Source organism: Daldinia caldariorum (assembly GCF_022478825.1).
Source record: "Daldinia caldariorum strain CBS 122874 unplaced genomic scaffold F4812scaffold_18, whole genome shotgun sequence".
Lineage (NCBI taxonomy): Eukaryota > Fungi > Ascomycota > Sordariomycetes > Xylariales > Hypoxylaceae > Daldinia > Daldinia caldariorum.
In genome coordinates, this window is record NW_025953054.1 from 104,964 (window position 1) to 130,934 (window position 25,971).

Here is a 25,971-nt window from a genome sequence, read left to right on the forward strand (position 1 = left end):
AACGCCATGCATGCATCTTTGGTAATATAACTCCTCCCCCACCGCCTTTGGTGCCCCTTCCCTCTTGGGGCTTCCCAGCTCTCCACCCCTTGACCCTAAAACTTTTTGGTAAACCACCAGAAACGCTGACTTATTCACCCTTGCCCTTGCCCCATATCCGGCTAGTATACAATATATACGTGTGATGAGCAATATGCTATCAGCTGTTATCGCCTTACAAAATACCTTCGCTTCATGGTCGCGGCGTCATCTGATTGCGTGTACAGACTCGCAAACGCGTACCGATGCTCTAGTATCTGCCAACTGTAGTTGTGTGCCGTTGCTGAATCATCTTAACTACTGATTTACCATTCTAATAGTCTCAAGAACCGCCGGATGACGGCGAGCTTGCACCCTTGTTCCTCCGGAAAAAGGTTGAGACATTCATCCTAAACCTGCTGGTCTTCTTCTTGAGTGGTATTTCTGGTTTGAGGGTATTTCCGTTAGAATCATCCTCGAAGTTGCCCGAATCAAGGCTCTGCATTGGCCCCGCTGTGTGGTGTTCAGGTACTGGGACTTTCGTAACTGGGACGCTTCCAGGACGCTCGATAGATTCTTGACTGACAATGCTCGTCCCTTGAGTGCTTGGCGAGAGTGGCATTTTGCCTGTAGTAGCACTGGTAGCTTGCGACTGCCAATCCCCGGGAGGCACTGAATTGCTCCCATCCGTTGTCTCGCTACAACGCTGTTTGCCCTGATATCCAGCTACTCGAATGTCCGATTCGTTACTGCTGAACGGATCGTTGTCGAACCCGACTGGAATTCCGTTCATTTCTTTGTATCCTTCTCGAACATAGGCGACATCATAGAGCTGGTCGGGAGGAGATTTGCCTGCCTTCTTCATTTCAGTATGGTTCGAGACTAAATTGCGCTTTCTAGGGTCTCTTCGGAAGTTTTCGACGCCTTCTGCATGGATGGCTAGTCCTAAAGCATGAGACGAAAGGACACCTTCTGTAAATATTCTCCGTTGTTCCTCTTCCATCCGCGGAATCTGTTGCACGGTCTTCTCAAATAGCGCCCTATTTGTTTCCAGTTCGTCTACGGTGTACTGCATCGTAGGCAGCACACCGGCGATCCCCCGAAACAAAGGAATAGCGAATATTTCCATGAATTTTATTTGGGCCTGAGCCAGCGACAAGAAATCCTTCTTAGGACGCGAGATGAGGGACGATTCAATGCCGATATCATTCTCCATCGTTGCTTGCCGCGAAAATTCATCACAAAGGATATACATCCATTGGAGTGCTGCCTCATACTTTCGTGCCTAACGAGTTTGTTAGCCACTATGCTGTCTTGGAGGAGACAAAAATAACACTTACAACATTACTGATGTCGGCGCACTTTATGATCAGGCAACATATAAGCGTGGTCTGTTTCTCAATAGTTTTCCCGCTCCAATTCTCAATTGGACCATTTTTCAGCTCCGTTTCGAGGTTCTCAAGCTTGGTCATGTAATCGAAGTGCACACCCATATCTGTTGCCAAGATCGAGCTGGTCATAAGAGTGCGCATTTTTGTATCTTCGAAGACTTTAGGCCAATATCTTCGTAGAATTTGTGAATAAGCCGCGCAATGGAAAGATTCGAGAACAGACCGGTCATTGTATAACTGTGCCAGGGGCGCATTAAGTACGGTTAAAAAGCCATTATTTACACCAGGATGACCAACGTCGTGGCCGATCGCTCCTACGAGAAGAGCTAATGCCTCGAAAGGCCCGATTAAAGTCACAAGTGGATATTTCTTGATTGACCCGGCTGAAGACCTGAGCCGGGAGGGATATGGCGGCAATGCCCCGATTTGAACAAGAAAATTGAAGGTCGCCTGGAGAACATCGACCGCGTGACGAAAGTTATGATACGGTACGAAAGTGTTATATGCAGCTCGTGTTGCAACGAGAAAAGTGGTCAACTGCTCTGTATTTCGAGAACGGTTAGTTAGTCGCAACGTAGGCATAAGAGCAGGTCATTTACCTGTTGATAGTCGCCAATGTTCAAGTTCCGGCATGGAAAAGGCGTGTTTGAACATTAGAATGGCCGCGATAAGAAGAGAGTCGTCACAGAAATCATGAGCGGAGAAATGCCATTTCCCGATAGCCTTAGCAATTTGAGATTGTTCGTCAGATGGAACATTAACCTTGACGTTGCCAATGCGATGTTCAGGGTCCTCGTCGGAATGACAAATCCCTCTCATTAACCCCGATACCATAGCCTCTCTCAGGTACGAGTAAGGCTGCTCCTCATGCACACCTACCCAAGACCGTTTACGACCCCTCCGAACCTCCAACGCTGCCTGCTGTTCCCTGGCAGCTTCTTTGTGCGCCCGGTATGCATGAACTTCGAGAGTCGTTAACGTTTTGAAATGCAAGGGGCTAGCCATTACATCCACCGCACCAGAGTCAATGCACTTTCTTAGTAGGGCGCGATTTGTTAATGATTTGCCAGTCGCACCGGGTACTTCTGAGAGGTAGTCTGCATAAGCTGGCTGCGGAGGATCATCGTTTGTACCATCGTTCGCTGGAGGGGTTCGTAGTGAGGGAAAGCTGATGACGGGAATGGGCACGACTAATTTTGAGAGGCTTCTTAGATGGGTCTCGTAAACGATTCGCTCAAGCAGTCTTAATCCGTACAGCTCTTCATCCAGCTGTCCGTTTTTCTGCTCGCCCTGCTCGGACTCGGAGAAAGGAGAATGGTCTCGTTCGGGTGGTAACGGGTCCAGCACTTGTTCATCATACGGCGTGTCAATTAATACAAGAGTCGGTTTTAGCCCTACCATGGAGGTATCTTGCAAGTGGAATAGCTTGGATATACAAGCAGAACCGCTTGCGCACACATGCACTGCGACATATGTTAGTGGTTTTGCTGGGTTTGCTGGGAGGAATTCGCATCAAAAACTGACCATCGCCGAAGGCATCTAATAGAAGCCCCAAATTCTTCCTAAGCTCTCCAGATTCGTGCAGTTCCGTGCTCTCGGATCTTAGTGACCGGTCCTCGAGCACGTTACGATCCACGTAGATCACATTACAAGTTGTGCTATCCATCACGGCGGGCTATGGCATCCAGTCTGGAGACCGGAGCACTTCCGCCAGGGTAACCTGGAGTCGCAATTGTCGTCGCAAGTGTGACTAGCCGTAAAAGCAAGCAATTAAATGGTGAGAAGTGATCAATTGGGTTGCCAATGAAGTATAAATATTGTCTTAGCCCACAAATATTTCAGTATATCGTTAAGTGCGACGGGAATATGGATAGTCGACGCGCGAAAGTTGTACTCGGGACTCGAGAATTCCTCGACAAGCCAGCCACTCAAATTAGGTGACACCTCAGAAGCAACCATCCAAAAGGTCCAAAAGGCGAAAGGCGCATGCGATCAAGTTCGGGGTGTGGTATATTTATTGGTTATGGGAATTCGAAGAAGAGAGAAGTCGAAGAAGGGTAGAACGGATTAGTAACATAGGACTCGGAACAAGCGAAGGCGCACATATGTGTATGTGTATATATGTAAGTTTGTGTGTGTGTGTTCTAATAGTCGAAAACGTGTGGATAGAGCCGAAAAGGTGAAAAAAAAGGTGGTCGCGCCTCACGCCCTATTGCGAGTCGTCTGAAGGGGAGCGACGTTACACTCCTAATAGGAACGATAATGCGTTTCGCAACGTCTGCGGCCAAATCTCCAGCCGAGTTTAATAATGTTTCGTTTTTGTTTTGTTGGTCTTTGGTTGTTTTAGTTCCTTATTCCGTGTTAAAAAAAAAAGTTGACCGTGATAATTAGGTCAAAAATAGTCAATATCCGTCAAGTTGGATATAGGTGTTTCGAAAATTACTCTAGTAATGAAGCCGGAAGACTGGGCAACACAGATGTTATTGATGAAGAGACGACAAGGGAAATGGTAGTGTGTGTACAGGCGGGTTTGTACGTGACGTTTTGGCAAAGGAAAAAAAAAGGAAGCAGGGGAGGTTAGCAAGTATTTCGAAGTGATCGAGGTAACAAGCAATGACCAGAAGACTAAGAGATGGGAATTGAAAAGGGTGTAGACTAGAGTTCTTCCCCCAATGTGGATCATATAATAGAAGGGAGAAAAGGAAAGGATAACGAGTGAAGTCTGCGATAAATCGGGTGTCATTTTTAGTGCGACGGCAGTGAAAGCTGCTTGCTTCTTTGCTTAGAATCCCAACCTTAGAAAGACCCACTCACGCGCGTTGGGTACATGCGCGTACTTCGTATATATAGTAGTACATCCATGTACAGATGTATGTAAGTACCTAACAATATGGACGTACCTACCTAGGTAGGAGGTAGGCACTAGGCGCTAACTGCATATGCTAGAAACCCCAGCAGTAGGATCATAGGAGGTAGTCTAGTTAGCACCTAACCTTAGGTATGCATAGGAGGTAGTGTAAATAAATGGGCCCATTAGGGTGGTTGGTAGCGTAAAATAACGTGGTACCCAGGTTAACCCGATCTGCCCGATGTTCTAAAGTCAGGCCCTGTGGATTTGGCTGCTAGGTAGAAAAGACTTGAGATATCGTATATTCGAAAACCAACTCCGAGGTTCAAAATTTCGTGCATAGGTACGGAAGACGCAAGCTATGTAACCTTGGATGCTGTAAGTGTCATAATTGTTGTACCACGTCAACTACATACCTACAGGTAGGTAGTGTAAGGTGGAATGATAAAATGTAGGCGATGCATGAATATTCGTAGCTATCGCCAATGCAGAGAACGTACCCCTCATAAGCTCCCGCAGGCAGCTAAATGCTAAATCCCAATGTACCTAATGTTCCTTCGACCTACCCTCTTTACCTAGAGCCATGTACATATATGCACTAGATGTATAAGTTATGCCCTTGAGTTATGTGTTATGTGTTATGCATGTACGCAACAGCATCTTATGATTAAGCGCCGTAATTGTGTATCTCTAATCTGTGCGGCTGATCGAATACGCGATGAGCGGCTAGGTAGATCCGTATTGTACCTCGGTAGCTTCAGGGAAAAGGAAGAAATAGGTATGGATGGTATGTTAATAATTGCGATTATCGTAGCCAATAGCATGAGCATGGCGAAATTGATAGCGGAAGTGATGAATGTGCAAACAGGTACAAACAGCCCCACATTGTGATGGAGTGCCCAGTTCCCAGTTCCCAGTTCCCAGTTCCCAAGTTCGGGGCTGCCGTCTAGAAGCTCTGGTCGAAGGGACTGACTTCTGCTTCTAGGTACATAGAGGTACGTCTTTTTGGTTTTCTGCGCGTGCATCGTAAGCATTCGCACCCATTCGCACCCACTGTACCCAGGTACGGATTAGAGCAACAAGCTTCAGTGAGAAATCGAAACATGACTCGCTGCGACGGTGATATTCCCTACGCATGGGTCTGGGACATCCCTGTCTGTTCGGGCAACCACGAGGAACCTTGGCGGCCTTTTTAGGTGCTTCTAGCCAGCTTCGAAGCCTTCCAGAAGGCTGATGGAAGCCTGTAGCGAACGGCTTTGGAAAATGGAAGGGAAAAAGACGAAAAGTGGGAAGGGGAAAAGTGGGGAAGGCGGGAAAGATGGATTATCCAAGCCAATAAGATGCGTGATATTGGATCCGCAGACCCCATAGAGACCCCATACAGTACGTACAAAGTTATACAAAGTTACACAACACGCACTTTTTGCCTTTTTAGCTTGTCGCCTTTTTGACGATCATTCATACAACTTATGCAGCTCACCCCAACCCATCAACACATCCTAACCCACACAAATCATTGAAGATCCTTTGAACCCGCTCAGATTACCTTTTGAGATTGCCTTTAGCTACCTAGGTTAGGTACTTTTTTTTTTTTTCTCTCTCTCTTATACCTGCTTGGGCTTCCGACACGCGATAACAATTCATTACCAAAACGCGCATTCATCCATCCATCCAACATAGCCGAGTTCCCGCATCCTCTATTAATTACCTACTAGGTAGGTACCTAACTTTATCGAGGTGTGGCAGAGATCCGGACTTTCTATTTTCTCGAACCATAAGCCCAATCCAAGTATCGAAACGGTTTATGTCATAACAAGGCATTTCTTACTTTCCGCGCATGTCGTATGTGATCGCACAATACAGATGCCGGAGGTGCTAAATAAAACGATGGCCACATGGTTCCCACGGCTCTTCTTGTGGCCAATGTTCATTTCTAATTATGGTTCTGCCCAAATATTGCCTTCTCCGTAGATAAGTTTGGGCATCTGTGATGATGAGCGCCTTAGGAGTAAATAGGGCTGGGACCTCGCAGCTGGAGCAAGTGACTCATTCATCATGGCTCGTATCTATCTTCGGTACTGAGTTTGCCAACGAAGCGAAGTCGCCTATGATTAATCCTTAACCCTAGGTACGAAGTATATTATATTATTTGGTGATTTGGTGGCGGAATCGTGGGTAAAGCACATCGTCGTCAGTGCGGATCTAAGGTATGTATATCCTACCTATCGCGTTTATTGCCACGTAGAGAGCGCATGCGGTTATATGCAGAGGAGCTATTGAAGAAACAAATCAATAATAATACTCTGGTTTTAAGGAACGAATTTCGGAAATAAAAAATCGGCTATCATTTCACAAAATTTTAAAATGCCAAACGGCAGTCGAATTAAACCCACCTCCATACTTACTATTATAATAATATAATAATAGGTACTTAACTATTAGATATGCACATGTAATTAGATCTTGACGTAACGTAGTTCTTGGAATAAGGTACCTCTTATAACCACTACCTACACCTAGGTATGTGGTAAGCTGGATGTATGAGGCATGTACCTTAGGTAAGGAAGGTATTTGTCTCAAGTCGCAAATCCTCCAGATGCAAGTGCTGATCCAAAGATTCTTTACCAAGTATCTAAATGTATCTTTTATTATCGCCGAATGACAAAAGTTATACGTACATGGTTTTGCGTATCTGGGTATAAGGTTACAAGCTTTTAACCGCATGTTCTTCCTACGCTTTCCTCCCCGGTCCCTGAATTATCAATACATACCTACCTAGGTACACCACAAAATCCCTGCTCTTTCTAATATCTCCTCATGTCTTTTCACAATATTACTAATGATGACTTCCGGCTGTGTAACCCCCAAACAGCAACTTCGCCGCTTCCTTTTGGTGACCTTCCCCTTACAGTAGCATCCTTTGCAACGGTGGAAAGCGCTTATTAGTTTTATACCAGACCCACACAAGCAAAACACTACAAATCGAGGCTCCCGGATCTGTTTTCCATTTGCCTTACTGCGGTATTACACGATTACCTAGGTACACGGCCCTACACGGCCCTAAACGGCCCCCACACCTGCTTGGGTTCTTCCCTGTAAGAGCCCTAAACCAAGCTTGAAACCAAGCTTGAAACCAACCTCGAAAGCATTTTTAACAACAACAGCGACAACAACTAAAAGATATAGGTAACTACCTAATACAATCTATTTAATACCTTATATATAATAGGCATGTATATGCCTATTGTTCTGCTTTCAAACTTGTCTGTCTGTCTTAGTCCACGTCCTTTCGCGCTGCTCTGGCTTTGCGCAGTTTTCCACCAACACATACACCACCCTATCCCCAAATACGCCGTGACCTCTTTTAGCTACCTAGGTAGGCAACTAGTTACCTTCTATATCTAGCCGGGGGCTGCGACCGGATTCACGGAAGCCATGTGCGATTGACGAACCAGCAAGGCTAAAGCAGATCAACGTCTAGCCTATCTCAGTTCGACATGGCCTCCGTTCTATGACAAAGCCCTACAACGAAGTCTACACCTACATGGTACAGCTTACCCTACCAGATTATCAGCTGTACTGTTATCTATCATCATTTATCATTATGTACTAAAACTACAGGGCCCTCCTCGAGATCTTGTTCCCCTGGTGCTCGGCCTCATAAATTACACACAACATATCTCGAGACACGGCGCCTTACGTCTAGTCGTTTCACCAATGACAGCCCCATTAACGTCAATTAGGTTCTTGGAATGAGGAGCCTCTTCACCGCTCCTATTCGGGTCAGCCGCCAGCCTTACTATGATCAGCTTTCTTAATTTGCCATCTAGGTCCGTGAGATAAAGAACTTACCTTTAGAATCACCGAATCTCCCGCGGCTCGTCCGGACTACATGTCTTTTTTTTTTTTCTTTTTAATTTTTAACCGGGCATCTGATGACGCTAGCATAATAGCTAACATAATGCCTCAAGAAGTAATAGAAACTTCTGACTATTACGAATAATTGTAAATAATCATATCACTGCGGCCTCACGATGCATATACGTTCCCCGACCCATGCCGGAATACGCCGCACCTAGCTCGGTTGCCTTTCTGACTTGATTGAACTTGGTTGAGCCCGTACGCAACCAAGAATATTCCCGACGTTAGCAAGGCTTCTTCTACCTGGTACGGCAGGTTGTCGTCATCTTCTACTAACTTTTCTGCATTACTTCGCCTGTCAAGGCGATTTCTATATTTGTCTCAGCTCGGCGTGCCAGTAGATGACCAGACATCGTGCGATTAGAGTCGTATTCCTAGTCCCGCGACTGTGATCGACAATCGCAACTGAGAACGAGCCTTAAACTAGACACAAGGCCGATGCAGGCCAGAGAGACAAGTCCCATAGCTTTTGCTTTGGATGCTCCGCATTATCTAACTGTGGCTCATCGGATATCGTGTTACCTATCTCGATGTGCTATCTGGGATTATAAGTTCCTAGCTGAGCTGACGTGTCCTCGGGATGAGCGTCTTCAATGGAGAACAAGCGCAGATACCGAATGCTCGAGCGATACATCAGCAAAAAAAAGCACCGATCACAAGGTTTTGTTCTCGAACTGTTCCAAAGCACTTACTAGGGTCGGATGAAAAGTCCGATTTGCCAATGCTTTCCAAATATATCGCATGTCTATGAACGTCCGAGCTGAGCAAGCCTCTAAATGCAACGACAAGTACTCCAAATTACGATAACCTGCTCATCTGAAACTTTGACGCTCGCTATGGTCTACCTAACTTGTCTTGTTGGGTCTGCCACTAAGCCGTCGTGGCAATTCACGTCCTGCATGGTTCAAAGGGGAGTCGCACAGACCGGGCTCGTTAGCTGAGAAAGGAGTATATGCGATTGTCACAGTAGGACCCTACAGAGCCTCATATTTTCTACTAATCTCCACCATTGTGCTACTAATTCGTAGCCAAGCCCGTAGGAGATTACGCTGCGTCGCCTGGCTATAAGTTAGGATATAATCATCTCGCCAAACGCCGACCGCCACACAAACGGACGCAGCTGTGCTGTGCTGTGCTGCCTAAGCCTGACAGTTTCTACCCATCACATGGATATGCAAGCCATTTTCACCGTCTGTTAAATCGCCACAAGATGTCCGGACAATTCGTCTATGGCTGGTCAGCTGGTTGATCACATGAAAACATGAAAATGAAATTATTAATCAACTATAATAAGAATCACAAAGTTATGGCCATAAATAAATAAACTCTATCGAGATATATAAGTACAATAAGCCGCCGTTCCAATCCCCATTCTCGGCCTGGAAATAGACTTATAAAATGTACCTAGTGCAAGCAGTCTCTCTGACAAACCACATCTCCTGTTTTACGAATTATATTGACTATAGCGATACGTGACTTGTGTTCAAAGGCATTTGAACAGTTAGTTCAACAGCTCGTTTTCCAAGTTTTAGTTCGGTGGCCGAGTTGGCTTGAAGATCAGATGTTATATATAAAGTAGGTACCTAACCTTGTATATCCGTATTAAAAAAATAAAAAAATAAGGGTAGGTATGCTTTCGTCCCCTTCTCACGATTGCGTATATAATCGTGCCTACCTAACCTAATATATCGTTACGCCGAAACAAGGAGAAGAAGGAAATAAGAAAAATAAACCATCCCATCATACATAAACCCTCCTAGGGGTTACACCGTACACGGAGTACCTATGGTTGGTTGGTTGGTCGCCCCCCAAGTATACCTAACCTAAAGGCAAGGTTAGGTAGTACTACTAGCCTCGGATGCCGCTTTTCCCAGCAGCTACCTAGCCCCTTCGTTCTTCAAGGAGCTACTGTATAATACTGCTGGGTACCTATCTAATCTCAATGAGCGTTGCAGCGGGTGCTACCTAGGTACATAACGTACCTTACGTCGAGGAGATATAAGGTGCTTACTTTAGGTACCTCTTATGTATGTATCCTGTGGTATTAAGTGGTTAGGTACCGTGTATGTATGTAAGTGCTTATACTCAGAAAAAAGAAAAAAAGAGATGTAACTATACCTAGGTAGGTACCTAGGTAAGGTAAGGTAGGAAGTGGTATTATTATTTGACAACTGTACAATGAAATATCGTGCATCTACTGGCTAAGGTACCTAGTTTATTATCTTACATGACTATACTTTTGTAGATAGGGTAGTTAGTTATGTCAGGCAAATATATAGGTATGTAGATGTCCACCTCGGAGGCATCATACGTATCACTCTATTCTCTCTCGACCCTCATTCATATTTGCGTCAAAAGTTAACACCAGGTACCTAAGCTTAGGTATGCCTAACGCCCCATTACGAAAAAAGTCATAGGTAACATAAGGTAACCTACAAGCAAAGCATCTTAACAGGTATTCATGACATATGTATATACAAGGAACGAAGCTCCTAAACTCCATTCCCACCACCACGGCGGCATCAGGTAACTTACTCCACCCCACTCCGCTCCTTCCGCTCGCTCCTCATTCACCCACGATAAGCTAACAACAACAACCACAACCACAACAAAAACTCCCCTTGAATGCAAGACGAAGACAGTCAATCTATTAAACTCCGTGATGTGGCGAGTACACGCAATTTTGCGACTCGCCTGGCCAAGAATGATGATGGTGATGATGATACTATGCTATTTTTCTTTTTGACCCTCAAGAGCTGATTAACCTACTCTCTCTCTCCCTCCGTCTCTCTCTCTTTCTTTCTCTGTTTCTCTCTCTTTCCTGACGAAAAAAAGAACCATTTTTGACAGGAAAATGTCTCTTCCCCCTTTCTTTCGCCTTTCCCGTGAGATTGAAAGTCCCCGATTCCGTAAATCTTCGTAACGCATGCTGGCCATACCTAATGAGTGCGCGGAATTCTATTGTATAGATGCTGATTGATGGTTTCCTATAACGGAAACCACGACAGGTTCTGTGTCTCAAATGGTTCATATCATATCGTGACTGCGTAAGCGCATATTCTGCCATGCCTTGCGTGAACTGCCAACGAGCTGCTAGCAGCCCACTGGATAATATACACCGGGCGTCGATATTTGCCCTTTCCCTACTGATAGGGCAGGGCGAAGACCTTCGCCTAGTAGACTCCTGTTTCATTGGTATGGTGCCCCCCATCTGAAACCCAATAGTTGGAAACGTCTAACTAGGTGAATTTGATCTTATCGTCTTCCCCGATGTGAATTTCCGCTGCCTCTTCGGAGCGCGTATCATTCTCACCTTCGGGTGCAACTGTGTGGACTGCGTTCTTTTGATCCCAAATCTGGTTTATGTCGTCCTGAGTTATCTCCCCTCGATAATCGGGAGGCGGGATTTCACTGTACGAGGGTACATTTGTCTCAGGCGGCGACAACTCATAATGCGACATGCCTGGGTAATTTGGCCCCTGGTCCGGTTCGAAATCCATTTCACGAGGACTAAGCACACGTTCATCACCGGATGAATCATGTTGCGCCGCGTCCGAGGCAGCACCGGAGTCGAAGGGGCTCTCCGAGGGTGGGTTATCAATATCTGCTATATCGTTGGGTAAAAGGTTGTCAAAGCTCCAAGAATTGCCATTTGTAAGCGGTTGAAAGCCCGTTGGCTGTGCCGTGTCTTCGGTTAGATCGATGCCTTCATCGTCTTCGATGCTTCGTTGGAGATCTTCAGAGGAGTGCTCAAGGATGTCATTAATAGTCTTAACGCCCCATTTATCCCCCGCGCCGTTCAAAGCAAAGCCGTTTGTCGATTTACCACCAGTGCTTGCGACCAGGCGAGTAGCTCCTGCTTCTTGTAACGCGCTCGACGACCCATTCTGGGAGAAGCCTTCGCCGAGACGCCGACCTTCCCCCGACTCGGGGACTTCACCATCAGATCCATCGTCTCGGAATCTATCTACTATTTGTTGGAAGCGAGGACCGCCCAGAGCGGCCTCCGACCGTCGGCGATAGAACAATAGATACGCCGATGAGTCCACAATCCTGTCTGGAGACGCTCGAGATACTGACGAATCTGAAGTAGTTAGCAATAGCACGGTAGAAATCAGTTAGGCAATACATACCATTATACGTGTACCATTGACCGTCCACAAAGTTTTTTGCATGGGCAGTGTAATGACCGCCACCCAGGCCACCCCAGTGGCAGTCAACTCCAATCAGGTCATAAACTTCTTGTTTTCCGTCTTCCTTCTGAAGAACTCGAGAAGTTATGTCCAGATTCTCAAGAGGGAAGTCTACCAGAACCTCTAGCTTGTCTCGTCTAAAGCCACTAGAGCTAAATCTCTTAAGATGGATGACAAGAATGTCGGGGGTCTTCCACAGGTCAAATTTCTTGCTAGCACGCCTGTGCTCTTTGCAGCGAGGACAATACCACATATCCTGCTCGGAAAGGATTTCTTCCCGCTCGAACTCGTCAAGACATGCCTCAAGAGTGATACCGTTCTTGCGACGCCTAGTTCGAGTCGCCTGTACTTTGTCTAGCTCAGGATCGGGAAGAGTCTCGCAGGCAAGCCACGTTGCAAGCGAGTTGACACTGCTTGACGCACTGCTATCGGTAAAGACGGCATCATAAGCATCCTCATACCAGTCGATAATAAGAGCTTCTCTTAAACGAATCAAGGGACCTCCATCGGGACTAGGCTCGCCTACGTTGAACGTTTCTTCCAGTTCCATGTGGTGCTGCTTCTCCTTTGACTGGCGCTGTTGTTGTTGTTGTTGTCGTAACTTCTTCTTGCCGCCCTTGCCGTAAATCTTGGTCGTCTTATTGTGCTTCTGCTGCTTATTTTTGCCCTTAGCCCGTCCATTCTGCTTGGCGCGGTGATGGTTTGGCTGGTTATTCGTCAGTGTTGGATTGAGACAACGCATCTTTGCAGCGTGCGACTTCAGGTTGCTGAGGAGGAATTGGTTGGTACGCACCTTGATGACTGGGCCGAGATTGTCGTCATCACTTTCGTCTTGCATGCGCGTGAAAGGCTGCTCGATGCTCTGCCGGGGCGCTTCATCCGAGCTAGATTCCTCATTAGAGGCCGTACCATTGGTTACGTTGTCGCCCTGGTCTTCCGAAGAAGACTCAGGCGGAATCCTGACCGAGAGTCTTGGATATGATTTGTCATCACTGATGTTATTCATCCCAGTCGGTAACGATGCTCCCGATTCCGAATAGATGCATATTTCAAACAGATTCTGGAGATGGGAAGGGAGGAACGACCCCGGTGCCGTCCAAGCCGGTCTCTTGTGGCAGAATTGCTTCCCCGATGTGCTGCTGAAAACGAGTTAATACTGCTTATTAGTCTTACCAAAGAAATGTTTTGACATACCTTCGAACCTCGCCATCTTTCATCTGTACGTCAACCATGTCATCTTCGCCTTTAACGGATTTGGCAACGACTCTACCTTCATTTGAGGAACCAGCGTCGGACCCTGCTATAATCTCAAGGTCGGTATTATCAGAACCTTCCGAATCCTCCCCACGTGCAAAGGTAGGGCTTTTTGTTAATGTCACTATCTTTTCTAGGATCTTCCGGCGGATGGCGTCCTCGCTCTTGGCCTCTTCGGGCGTAACAGTAATGAAAAAAGGAGCACAGCCTTGAGTCCATTTGTTATGTTGGAAACTGCTCTTTGAAACTACTGGGCGGCGATGGAAGACGGGAACAAGCAGTTTTTCAGCCTGCTCGTCATTCCATGAAACCGAGGCATCGTGCTCTTCCTCGTCAACCAAAGATCTAACTGCTACCCCGTACTTTTGCTGTTTTTGTGGTTTGGGACCGTAGTTCGTAGGCTTCGCCTCCAGCTCGAAAAACCAAGGATTGTCATTTTGTCCAATCTCTTCCGAAGCAACGGTAACGTCAGAGTAGTATTTATAAAACTTGCCTTTCCACTCTTCCGCGCCAAACAAACGCTCAGCTGGCACGCCGGTTTTAAGAGACAAGAACTCCTTCAGAGATTTGATGCTGGCGTGCTTGTCAAGCTCAACCCTAATATCGACCGGCCGATCATTTAGGGGAAAGAATTTGACAGTGTGATTCCACTTATTCTCTACGGGAAGAGGCAATGTTAGATTGTTGAATGGGTCGAATGTGATGCTGACCTTCCGACATTCTGGGCAAACCAGAGTCGATTTGTACAAGCCAGTGAAGAGGTCGCCTATGACAGAGTCGTCACGTTTCTTGGTAATGTCCCATACTTTATCCGCCATCTCTCGGATAGCGGCCGGGTCGTTGACCATTTCGTCCGTCGAGTCCGGTTTTTCGATATAAGGCTTCTTCTTAATTCGGCTAAGATCTTCTTGTAACCCATCCAGTAAAAATCCAAGAAACTCTTGTGAGTCTTGCTGACCATAACCCGAAAATCCCGTAGAATATCGGCCTATCGTAGTTTTGAACTGGCGGGGCGACACGGAGCCTGGTGTGGAGTCCTTATAGATCTCTTTCAGCAAGTGAGCATAGGCAGCGGCCACGTCGCCATTATGAGAGAGGACGTTCTCTTTATTGAGCTCCAATTCCCACTCTCCCGAAAGGAAATACTTGGTTAACTCCTCGACACTTCTAACGCACTGAAGGGCGGCATTCATATAACAGGTGTTGCCCAGGTTTGCTAGCCCTACGCAGCCAGGGGTTCTACCAGACTTTGTTCTACCCCGCGTAAAATATCCCTGGGATACTGGGCTAGTCCGCCCGCTTTTAGCATTTCGGTTCTGTACAGTTAGATTGGTGGTAGAGCTGTTTCTAGACGGTAGCGATGTCCGTGCCTGAGAAGATGTTAAGGTCGAGGTCCAGTTGGTACCGCTTTCGTGAGGGTCCAAGACAATGGCCTGGTCCTGCGAGATGCTGAAATGACCTAGCGTTTTACTGGATTTAGGGTTTTGCTGGTCTGTCCGATCGCCCATCTCGATGATATCTCTTTCCTGGCCTCTCTCAAGAGCTAGAAAAGATTCGACGTCCAAGAGAAGATGGTTCCATGCTTGGGAGGTGTTAGATTTCATGTCATACTTGGGTGTAGAAGGAGTGGATGCTGCATTACCTGATGTCTGGCCAACAGGTGGCTGTAAAACGCTCCAAGCTCGAACTCTCTGTGACAAGTCTATTCCAGTAACTCTTTTCGCCTGTTTTAGGAAAGTCTGAAACTTTGTTGAGCGACTTCGCACAAGTCTCGCAGGCGGTGGATTTGTAGCCTTCATAGCTGCATCGATCGGCAACTCGCTGATGGCAGACCAAAGTCGATACATGGTAAGTACGGGCGGATGCCACTCCCACATGACATTTTTGCCATCATCTGTTGTAGCGTGTGCCAAACGGAGGATAGGTATTTGGCCCTCCTTCAATCCGGGCCATATCATAAGTAGATCCCAGGCATCTCTTGGAAAAGGCTCAAACTGCTCGGAATCGTAACCTGGCTTCAACCGCACAAACTTTTTCTTCAGAACATCATCCACACCGCTTCCAACACATGGGTCATCTATAACCTCTAAAATGATGTCCGTATTGTCCACTGGTGGTATTGAGGCCCAATCTTCGATGGTGTGTTTTGGTGATAAATCATCCGGTACGTTAGCCAGCCATGATTTTGAGACCAAAAAACACTCCTGGCCTTCTGTGAGTGGGCGTGTATTCTGCTCTTCCACAAATGCTCTGATGGCCTTTACGTGTGCCTCTATGGATTCCGGTGGTTGCCGTGCTTGATTTTGTGAAATTAGCTTGTGTCGCTTAACTCTGCGTATGATGGACCTACTTGGTGATATATCCATTGGCTGAACTGCTTCCTCGGCCGTTGCATCAGCATCATGGCCATTCACTGCGGGACCTGCATTGGTTGCAATGTGACCGTTAGGTTGTTCGGGTTTGGGTGCTTCTTGTACGTTGGACGGCGGTGCAGCAATCATGTCGACATCTTCAGCTGCATCTTGGTCTGCAATATCAGGTTCCATGCTGGAAGCGCGTCGTTTTAGCGGGGAAGAAGCTCTGTCTGGAAATTCAGCAGCACCGCCCATGACGGCACGGTGATAGGTAGTTTTGGTAAATGGTGAGCTGCCCCTTCCAGAATATAGGTAAGAAGAGGCGGAGGCAAATTCGGGGGCTGCGTTGTCGAGACCACAATCGCTGTCGATGGTTAGCGCAGCGCAGGCACCGGAGGGAGAGCTTGCGGCGGATGGGGTGTATTCGGCGTAGCCAAGGGAGCTAGTATTGGTTTGTAGCCGAGGGGGGAGACTTGAAGCCGGCGGGAGAGAGTTGGCACGGCGTGAGTCGGCGTTTAAGTTGTCGAAGGAGGAGGTGAATGAATAACTCGGATCGGCGTCTATTTCACAGGATGGTAAAGGTGTGTCCGAGGGATTGATACCTTCTAAGCTGTCGTCTTTAGTAATAAATTGGTGGTTTGTAATCTTCCGTTTCTTTGAGGAAGACGTCTTGGCGGCGAGCTGCCTTGAGCAGCTCTGGAGGAATCAGCGGTAATATGGAGGGGGGAAAGGTTGCGCTTATGAGCAAGAGGTCGTATAAATGTGTAGAAGGAATCTTACACAAGACACTAAATGATTGTTCGTTTGACGCGGGAGGGTGTGTGTTCATTGGTTGGCCGTGCACCTGTAAAATAAAGGAAAACCTGAGTTTCCGATCAGACAATAAGACCGTAACGTAGGTAATTTTTTTTTCTCTCTTTTTCTTTGACAAGGTAAAATGGATGTCCAATAGTTAGGTACCTAGGTAGGTACCTCTTGTCAAGAAAAGAGTTACCATGTACAAAGTCCTCAAGACAAATCCTCAAGACATTGAATTTTGAAAGGTACTGGATTTTGTCTGTACTGTTTAAAGTGAATTTGGGGTTTAAGTCTGATTAAGACCAAATAAGTCAACCACCGGAATCTCCTACTTCTTATGGGAAGAAGGAAAAAGTAAAAGAAGAAAAAAAAAAAAAAAAAAAAAAAAAAAAAGAAAGGTGGAATTCCTTTGCCTCGGATTGATGCACGCAAATTATGTTGCGTTGCTGTGCTGAAATGTGCAGCGGTCAATTTTTGTCAGTAGGCGCCTCTGCTGATGCACATCAAAATATGTACTTTTTTTTATAAAAAAAAAATAATAGATAAAAATAAAATAAAAATATTGGGGGTTCGCCTCAAGAAAAATGTCCCCCCAATGGTGGAAGGCAGCAGCGTTGTGCGGTATTGAACTTGTACCGCTGCTAGCTGCCTAGGGCTCCTAAAAGCAGGTACTTTATCAGCGGGTTAGGTACTTACTCACAGCTGGAGGGCACAGTTCTGAAGCACAACACAACAAGTCCAAGACCTGCCACTAGTTCTGATTGGCAAACTCTGTTGAACCCGGGCTTGAGATTCACCTTGTCACATAAAAATAAAAATAAAACAGTGTACCTAATGCTGGGCTGAATTTTGCTGTGCTGTTCGGTTCCAAGTAGTTATGTACCTGCCTACCTGACACCAAAATCGGAATAAATGAAGAAACCAGGGCGAGTGTGGAGCGCAGCGTTGGATGAATGATGTATACATGTATAGATGTATGATGTTATGTAGAACCGCATAGAGGGGGAAAGGGTAATGTGTGACACAAAAAATACATGCAAGTTATTGTTACCAGTCTTGCATACCACAAATTACAGTAGGTAACGAACGACCTTAAGTACCTAGGTACTGAGTAACTGCGTTAGTCATTAGTAATTCTATAAGGTAAGAACGCTGATCCTAAGGTACGAGTAAGTAAGTTTGGACCTAGATAACCCTATTTCTCGTCTACGGGGCTGCAGGTGGCTACATACAGCTTCACAAGTACATACCCGTCCTCTGTGACTTACATGAACCACCATTTCAAGGTCTGCAATTAGAGGTAAGCACTCGGTTTTCACATCAGATATTTCCATTTTCTATGGATACCTACCTCAGGTACCTCCTAACCTAGATACTTTTAAAATAGGTCATCTATCATGTAGGTACCTTAAAGGTTTTGTATTACCTATAAAGATTCCCATCTCCTCTATCCGAGCAGCTACCTAATTGTCTCTAATTTTTCTGCGTCTACCTCTAATTGTACACAAGTCTCGAGTTTTCTTTTCTTTTTTTTTTTTCTTCTTTTTTTGGATCCGGCAGCACGCTGACTTAACCAACGACCAATAATAAAATAAGACTGTCCCCGCTAGACTACCTAAAGAGGTACCTAACTTGGACTTCTAGAGAAGGTCTAAGAAAACGCATCATCTATATCTCACTTACACCATCACTTCATTTCGAAATGTACCTAACCTAACCGTGCTATAAGTCTTTCTTGCCCAGAACCAAATACGCTTTTTAAAAATGTGCTATGCAGAACAGATGGGTATAGCACTCCGCGTTTTAATTTCTACCAAACGCTTCCTCGTAAAACTTTGGTTTCAAAGCTTGGAGTCTATCTCCTCAAAGTCGCTAATATCCCTAACCGGACGAGCTCCTGCTGTCGCCGACAACCCTGCTTTGAAGTCCCGGACACTTTGTATCAAGACCGGCTCCGTGCCATTCGACAAAGATGTGGTTATGTCTCCGTTGGTCGACTCCTCAACTTCCTTCACTTTGGGACTGACACCCTGAGCAATAAGCTGTACGACCAATTTTGCACGTGTCGGTGATGTCGGGCTGATATAGGTCGAGTAAAACTCTATCATCTCTGACTTCGTAAGTTCCTTAACTTGGGCTGCGTCTCGCTGAGCTGCAAATACTGTTAGTTGTTTGTGGTGACGCATAGGATTGAATGGGTAACACCATACCTGACTCAAAATCATAATACTCAGTGCTTATGTGCGTCCAGTGACGACCCGTCTCTTGATCCAGGTTCTTCAATTTCTCAAGATGCTTGATTATCACACTTCTCTTGTGGCTCTCAAAGTCCGTGTCGCTCATGTTCTCCAGAGAGCTTGTCTGTGCAGCCAGAAATGAGTCGATTCGAGATTCCAAATACTCGGTAGTGCGTTCGCTCTGTATGATAAAGCGAAATCCGTACGTAGTAGCCGAACTTCGAAGGCCACTGAAGACAATGTAGCCAAGTTGCTCTTTTGTCCGAAGTTGATCAAAAGCTGGTTCGTGAATGATTTGGTCCAGAAGTTGTGTCTTTGCACGAATCATGCGATCTCCTTTATCACCTATATGGAGGTAGTACTCGATGCAGTGGTTGACATTCGCGGGATCCTTGAGGGTCTTCTTGAAGACATAGTTTGACCCTGGAGGGAATTCTAATGATCGAATGACACGCCACTCCTCCTTCGGTAGAACTCGGGGGTTTAGTATCTTTTCGATCATGTCTGTCAACTTGAGCGCATCCTCCTTATATACGTTTCCGTGGACATAAGCCTCAATGTGCAGCTGTGACATTATCTGCTTGTAGAATTGTCTTACGTCTTCGGCCGTAATTTCTGGCAACACCGCTACGAGTTGCTCGACTACGTAGTCGTGCTCCGAAGTCAGCCACGAGACGTAGTCACCGATTTGCGTAAAAGGCTGTTGTAGCTCGCAGTTCTTGTAGCCACGAGTCAACCTCTCCTTGATGATCTCGAAACGCTCGTCCTTGACCTCAAGGTCTCGCATCGTAATGAGAACTTGCTCCAATAATACAGGCAGTTTATCGTTGTAGCCGGACACATCAACAAACAACCCCCGAGAATCAAGGCTCACATTGTACTGCAATCCAGCAAGTTCGGCGTCGTATGAGTATTCTTCTAGTGCATCTCGTACTAGATCCGTAAACAACTTCGACTTGACAGAGTTATCTGCCGAAGCAAATATGATCGGGTTTTTAATGCTGACGATCAAATTTGCCTTCGGAACCCAGAACGTGTCGTCCTTCTTGTACCAGGTTCTCGCAACTTCGTCATTTCGAATCACCCGAGGCGCTAGTGCTGGCCGTTCAACTTCTTTCTTCTCTACCTCGAGTTTTGTCGGGATGAATTGGTTTTTGTGCGGAAGATGTAGATCGGGAAGGCGGTCTTCTGAGGTACTCTCTAAGGCCTTGGTAATCTCGACTAGAAAATCCTCAGGGATGTTCTCAGCCTTATACTCCGTCCCGTACCACTTCTCTTTCTGATCCCAACCTCCCGGAAAGTCTCGAGATACGATGGTCATTCTAAAGTTGTCGGGTCTCAACAGTTGCACGCCCTTAACAATGGCTTCTGGGTCGAACTTCCGGAGGCAGCTTTGACCGCTGAGTAGCCATTCTCGAGGTAATGGCTTTTGCATCACGGCGGATATTCTGCTTGTGAAGCGGCTGGCTGGTGTTTTTTGTTTAAATTTGAAGTCCACATCCGCCATGCCCTTCTGCTCCTCGAATATCCACTCTTGAGGCGGCGTCTGCTTGAGAAGTGATACGTACTGGAAGAACACCTTGACGACCTCTTTATAATGTTTCAGGCCCTACATTAGAATATTAGTAATTGATTTTTTTTTTCAATGAATTTGAATAATTTACCTCTTTCGTTAAGCGGATCTGACAGTCAAAAATACCGGGAGTGCCTGGACATATTTGATATGCACCAGCGCTGAGTGAATTGGCCCATCCCTTCGACTTTAGGTACGCCATTATACTACCAGGGCCCTCGTGGCCTATCAGATGGCTAATGTATCGGCTCGGTTGAGTTTCGTAAAGGTACTCTTCGTCCAAAAACGGAAAATAGAGGTTCAGCTCTCTGGAATCCATAACTGGCTTTGCAAAGCATTGCATGGATAGTAGCTCTTTAGGGAACGGCACTTCGGTTTCCCAACGATTCTGTGGCAGATTCTTATTCGGTACGCCAGAGAATAACTCGGCAACCCATCTCTCAAGTACATCAAGCGGTTCTCGGCCTAAGACGCAAAGCTTCATTCTGTTTGCAGAGTAGTGCTTTTCGTGAAAATCGATGAACTTTTGTCGCACATCTATGCCATTAGATTCTGGCAGGGTCTTAAGCACCTCGAAGTTTCCTGTCGAGAAATGACGATAGGGGTGCTTAGGGTTAGATAGAGACTTCTCGAGTTGGTGGAGACGCCACTGGTCGCTCTGGAGGTTCTTTTTATTTTCCGAGTCGACAGCACGTAGCTCACGATCTAACGTCGACGGTAGGAACAGCGGTTCGATGAAGAACTGAGCAAACCTATCCAGGCCACCATAAAGGGGAGAGAGATTCGTCTCGGAGGGTTCCTCGCCATTGCTCGGCTTCGCAGCAATATCGAAGAAGTAATTCGTCGAAGTGGCTCCGGTGTAAGCATTCGAGCTCCCCGAGTGAGAAGAGAGATAAACGTTATACGCATTCTCTACTGGGTACTTTTTCGTACCCATGAATAAAAGCTGGAATTCGTCTTATTAGCAAGGGTTTAGATTGGATCTTGTCCGACGTGACCTACATGTTCCACGGCATGGGCCATACCCGGCATGTCATCTTCATCGCTGAAGTTGCCGACATTGACATCTAATGCGGCACTGGCCTTATCCGTTTCGGGATCGTGGACTAGTAAAGCCTCAAGCTGGTTGGGTAAGCGTATAACACGATATGTGCGGTCGTCCAGCGAAGGAACCTCCAACTGGTCGGCAACGCGCTCGACTGGCGGCTGCAGGTGGTCCCGCATCACGACGCCTAACGCAGCTGTGTCCTGCGACATTGTGCAGCTTACGGCGAAGGATTTAGGAACGGCGAGGAGAGTATGGTGGGCTCGTGACACGAGGTCCAGGGGAGGCGCCAAATATTGTAAGGGTCTTAAGAAACACCCAGCTCGGAAGACCTGGGCGGGAAAGGGGGACTTCAGCCGATGGCGGATGAGCGTACGAGTTTTATCCAGACGTCGAAAGATAGGACGGGCTGCCAGGGTAGTGTCTGTGGAAATCGCCTTCCAGTGGAGACGCTAGCGCAGACGGAGACAAGGACTAGGTTCTTCCAGAGGATTGGGAAGAAGTTTAATGTAGAAGGAATTGGCTTCGATTTCTGTCCGGGAAGTTCCTGTTCAGCAACCGTCTAGAACGACTGCCTATTTAAGTCGGTTCGTAGCACGGCGTTCGGAGTGCCACGAATCGGCCCGCAGTCCTAGTCACTCGCCACACTTGCCGATATGCAACGGAAACCTTCTATTCACTTCGGAGATGCTTGGCTATTGTCACTCTAAGAAGGACTTTGTAACCTAGTCAGTAACTATGCTACAGCTTAGCAATAACTAGCGTGACTGTGAAACAATTCTCTGGACGAAGAAGGCTTGTTGACCACGGGTAAATCGGGTTACCGAACAGTGAGATGATAAGAGATGCGATGCGTTCTTCTAAGTATCAATTAGTGTCCAGAAGTAATATATAAGCTCGGGCATTTACTATAGTCTCCCGCTCCTTGCTCTTGTGCTGTGACCAGGACTCGAGTATATAGTAATACAAACGAGACCGTAGTTTAGCGACAAGGTTACCCTTGACCCGGAGTGCGGGAGCTGAAGAACATTAACATGGGATGGATAGATTCTAAAGGAACTGGTGCAGTAGAGAGATGGGTCGACGAGGGGAGGCTTGTGATTTCATGGGGACTTCATGTACGTTGTAGGCCTGGCATGCTTAATTAGGTACTTACTTATTAAGAGCTGGACTCGGATCTTAGCTAGGAGAGCTGAACTTGATATTCGAATTGCCGATGGCGAGATAGTTGAGACCCTACGATTGGGCCGCAATTAGAACAGTGCTTGAGAGGATTTCATAATAATATGTGCGCAAGATACGATAATATGTGCTGCAGCAGTCAACTGCGCAGAAACTGAGCAGGTGACGTGAAAACGGGCCAGTGACAAGGGCCCAGTGTTGAGAAGAGCGGAGGGTGGGATGGAAGTCAGTACAAGACACTGTGGGTAATAGACGACTTCCTCATTAAAAAACTAGTCGATGAGGTATGGCTCTGTAGCTACCCAACGCATACGTACCTAGCGTTAGTGAAATGCGGTCTGGGGTCGGACCCCTGGGTCTGAAAGGACGGAGTGATGTTCGTTGCAAAAATCCGAGGTCGGTGACGTACTCCTTGCAGCGCGGCGGTTGTTGTTGTTGAATCAGACAAGGTTTCATCACTGCCCAGACATCCAGATAATTATTAGATCCGGCTTTAAGATAATATAGGAGAGGTGCGTTGGGAAAATGGAAAATTTTTGAGATGCAGAAGGCGACCGGAAGGCTAAAGCCGAAGAAGACATAGAACATACATGTATACCTAAGGTATATATTTTATATACCTACATAGGCAAGAGGTAGGTATGTAGGTATGAGATTATGTAGATCTAATAGGATGGGGATGGGGATGTAGGTATATACCCAAATATTGTACGTCCACTCTACTTAAAAGGTAAGCAAGCAAGCTATATATGTCTTACTAAATGTTGGAAAGCATGTATTACAATATAGATATATAGGTAGGCAAATAGGTATGTATCCGTGGCTTAAATTTTTATATATCTGTACCGTACGAGATAATAGAGGCGAAGAAGAAATCAAGGGTGAGGAAAACAAAAACACATCAGATAAAAGAAAAGAAAAATGTTGCGACCAACTAGCCAACGCGGATATAGTTGGCAAAATGAGCTAAGCACACCTCACCCTATGTATGTTTGTATAGAGGTACAATACAAAAAAAGAAAAAATAATAATAAAAATAAAAAGGTAGGTATGGTGAACAGCAATGATGATAAGTGAGTGTGTTAAGGTAGGTAGGTCAAGAGCCAGAAACCAGGAGAGGAGGAATGTGGGGGAACAGGGTCGAGGGGTCGGCTTGTCCGCACGGGTGCACCTTACCTTTTTACCTTACGTGCACATCTACCTGCCAGGTAAAGGTGCGGTACAATACATGTCATGTATCTAGTATTTGGATACCAAGAATTTAAAGGTGGGACGTATGAAGGTATCGTGGTTTATGCAGATATAAAATGAGTCATCTACCTACCTACTACAGGTATCTAGGTACCTGTCAAAGTTGGGATGCATCAGAGCCATACCTACTTCAAGGGGGGGTAAAGGTTATAATATAGCAATTTTGCCGAACTATTGTATCAGCTTCCGTTTGGGTACCAAGTCAGAAATTAGCCCACATCTTTACCAAGGATAGGCGACGATTAACCAATCTCGATTTTTTTTTTTTTTTATAAAAAAAAGGCCTCGAATTGTCGGGAAGAGCGTCATCTTCTTAGATGAAATTGGCGAATAGTAGACGAGAAGAGGGATAAACTACTTGCTTTTGAGAACCCTTGGGGCCAAACAACCAATAAGTCTAAGGTCATTTCGATTATTAATTATTTCTTGCAAATCAAAAGTCCTCCATCCAACTTATCTCCTAATACCACTAAACATGTAAAAGGGTTTATCGTGAAGGGTTGAGTTAAGACTACCTAACCTACCTCCTAATATACATAACCCATAGCCGTAGGTGGGGTGTTCTAACAAACGATTCCAAGGTAGACTGATTCTGTATTGTAGAATAGGTAGAATGTAAAATAGGGGGAATACTACATAGGGGGAGACGGCTTTACTTATGCGTATCTAGACTAGCCATGTGTTGGTACGATGATCATTTCTCGGTCGAGGTAGAGTCGCGCTTAGGGCTATAAACTATTGATCATCTTCAGCTTTGATATAACATCCTGGGTGCGGGTAAAGCCATTTGTGGGACCTCAACAAGTTCGGCGACAAGGCTCGTCTCTTCTTCTCTTCCCTAACAGCGTAGATGCTACCTACCACGCGATATCAGAATACGAGAAGGCGTCACTAGTTTTTACTACCCTGCATCGCATACCTACGCCTACCTAACCTAGCGTACATGAAGCAAGAGAGATGGTTTTCGAATAGGAGGACCATCCGATCAGATCGTAATCGAAGCTTAAACAAAAAAAAACTTATCCTACGTATCCTCTACGGTCTACCACGTTTCTGCATGGATCGCCGCAAATCAAAGTCCCGGGTATGTCTGAAATATTTCCGGTTGGTTCCCTTCAAGATCCTTGTTCTTCTTCAGCCCAACAAGAAGTCGTTATATTATATAATATATATCTTCATTCAGACGTGTACAGTAAATCGGACTACCTGCCTTAGGCACTTACATTGCATTATGGTAACATACATAGGAGAAACGTGCATGTTGTCTAAGATTTCTCTTTGCCTCTTCGTGAATCCGAATGAGCTGGTCTATCGTTCCTATGCTAGTGAGGACAAGCTGGTATCTATTGTATTCATGCCGTAAATCCGCACACCAACTTGTACCAGGTGCTACAATCTCGCTGTCTGGACCCGTATGTCGCACGAACCGCGCGGCCGTTAGGAGCTTAAAATTCGATATGCTTCGCTTCGGTCTCGGGCCGGTGTTGTTAGCCCTCCTACTACATGACAGCTCTGGCATATACGTAGGAAGTGGAGTGCTTGTACATCATCATGAAGGTGTCATGTAATATCTGCCGGTATATAGCCCGCTTGCATCTGGCTTTGGATGGCTGGTGCCCTAGAACGTATCCAATGACGCTTTCATAAACCCCGACGCGTGTCCAAGTATCACGCATGTCCCGCTGAAACTCGCGCTTCCGCCGTCCCATGCTGTCGTATAAAAGCCAACCGAACTGAACTGGAGCGAAATGAAGTAGGTGTTCCGAATACACGTTTAAACATGCAGCAATTTTACTGGGTCTCGTCATAAGACGCCATCATCTGGGGAAAAGGTTTCATGCTGCTTGCCAACCTGCTGCCGCCGGGGATGTATCTATTCTGCGAGGTTGAAAGTGTTGATTGTGCA

At 46.2% G+C, this 25,971-nt stretch overlaps 3 protein-coding genes across 3 annotated transcripts; all 3 read right to left on the reverse strand.

Annotated features, from left to right (window-relative positions):
* Positions 1-273: 273 nt before the first annotated feature.
* F4812DRAFT_149871 (3',5'-cyclic-nucleotide phosphodiesterase regA) lies at positions 274-3,438 on the reverse strand. The gene is made up of 4 exons (XM_047929705.1): positions 2,934-3,438; positions 2,009-2,872; positions 1,359-1,951; positions 274-1,303 (listed from the first exon to the last, which is right to left on the reverse strand). The coding sequence occupies exons 1-4, from the start codon at positions 3,073-3,075 to the stop codon at positions 362-364; spliced, it is 2,541 nt and encodes an 846-aa protein (XP_047786982.1). The 5' UTR covers positions 3,076-3,438; the 3' UTR covers positions 274-361.
* Positions 3,439-11,266: 7,828 nt separating this feature from the next.
* F4812DRAFT_149964 (UCH-domain-containing protein) lies at positions 11,267-16,416 on the reverse strand. The gene is made up of 5 exons (XM_047929706.1): positions 15,976-16,416; positions 15,268-15,921; positions 13,566-15,207; positions 12,312-13,510; positions 11,267-12,253 (listed from the first exon to the last, which is right to left on the reverse strand). Exons 1-5 carry the CDS (start codon positions 16,232-16,234, stop codon positions 11,418-11,420), a joined length of 4,590 nt encoding a protein of 1,529 aa, XP_047786983.1. The 5' UTR covers positions 16,235-16,416; the 3' UTR covers positions 11,267-11,417.
* Positions 16,417-18,085: 1,669 nt separating this feature from the next.
* On the reverse strand, positions 18,086-22,489 carry F4812DRAFT_441495 (LuxS/MPP-like metallohydrolase). The gene is made up of 4 exons (XM_047935246.1): positions 21,590-22,489; positions 20,679-21,533; positions 18,988-20,623; positions 18,086-18,929 (listed from the first exon to the last, which is right to left on the reverse strand). The coding sequence occupies exons 1-4, from the start codon at positions 21,842-21,844 to the stop codon at positions 18,619-18,621; spliced, it is 3,057 nt and encodes a 1,018-aa protein (XP_047786984.1). The 5' UTR covers positions 21,845-22,489; the 3' UTR covers positions 18,086-18,618.
* Positions 22,490-25,971: the final 3,482 nt, after the last annotated feature.

Coding starts and splice junctions, on each gene's coding strand:
- F4812DRAFT_149871 (XM_047929705.1), bottom strand. CDS start 3,075: ATGGATAGCACAACTTGTAATGTGATCTACGTGGATCGTAACGTGCTC. Junction 1,952..2,008: donor ACATTGGCGACTATCAACAG/GTAAATGACCTG, acceptor CTCGAAATACAG/AGCAGTTGACCACTTTTCTC. Junction 1,304..1,358: donor GCGCCGACATCAGTAATGTT/GTAAGTGTTATT, acceptor CAAACTCGTTAG/GCACGAAAGTATGAGGCAGC.
- F4812DRAFT_149964 (XM_047929706.1), bottom strand. CDS start 16,234: ATGGGCGGTGCTGCTGAATTTCCAGACAGAGCTTCTTCCCCGCTAAAA. Junction 15,208..15,267: donor ACCTGTTGGCCAGACATCAG/GTAATGCAGCAT, acceptor ACACCTCCCAAG/CATGGAACCATCTTCTCTTG. Junction 12,254..12,311: donor TCAATGGTACACGTATAATG/GTATGTATTGCC, acceptor CAGATTCGTCAG/TATCTCGAGCGTCTCCAGAC.
- F4812DRAFT_441495 (XM_047935246.1), bottom strand. CDS start 21,844: ATGTCGCAGGACACAGCTGCGTTAGGCGTCGTGATGCGGGACCACCTG. Junction 20,624..20,678: donor AGATCCGCTTAACGAAAGAG/GTAAATTATTCA, acceptor ATTCTAATGTAG/GGCCTGAAACATTATAAAGA. Junction 18,930..18,987: donor GTATTATGATTTTGAGTCAG/GTATGGTGTTAC, acceptor CAGTATTTGCAG/CTCAGCGAGACGCAGCCCAA.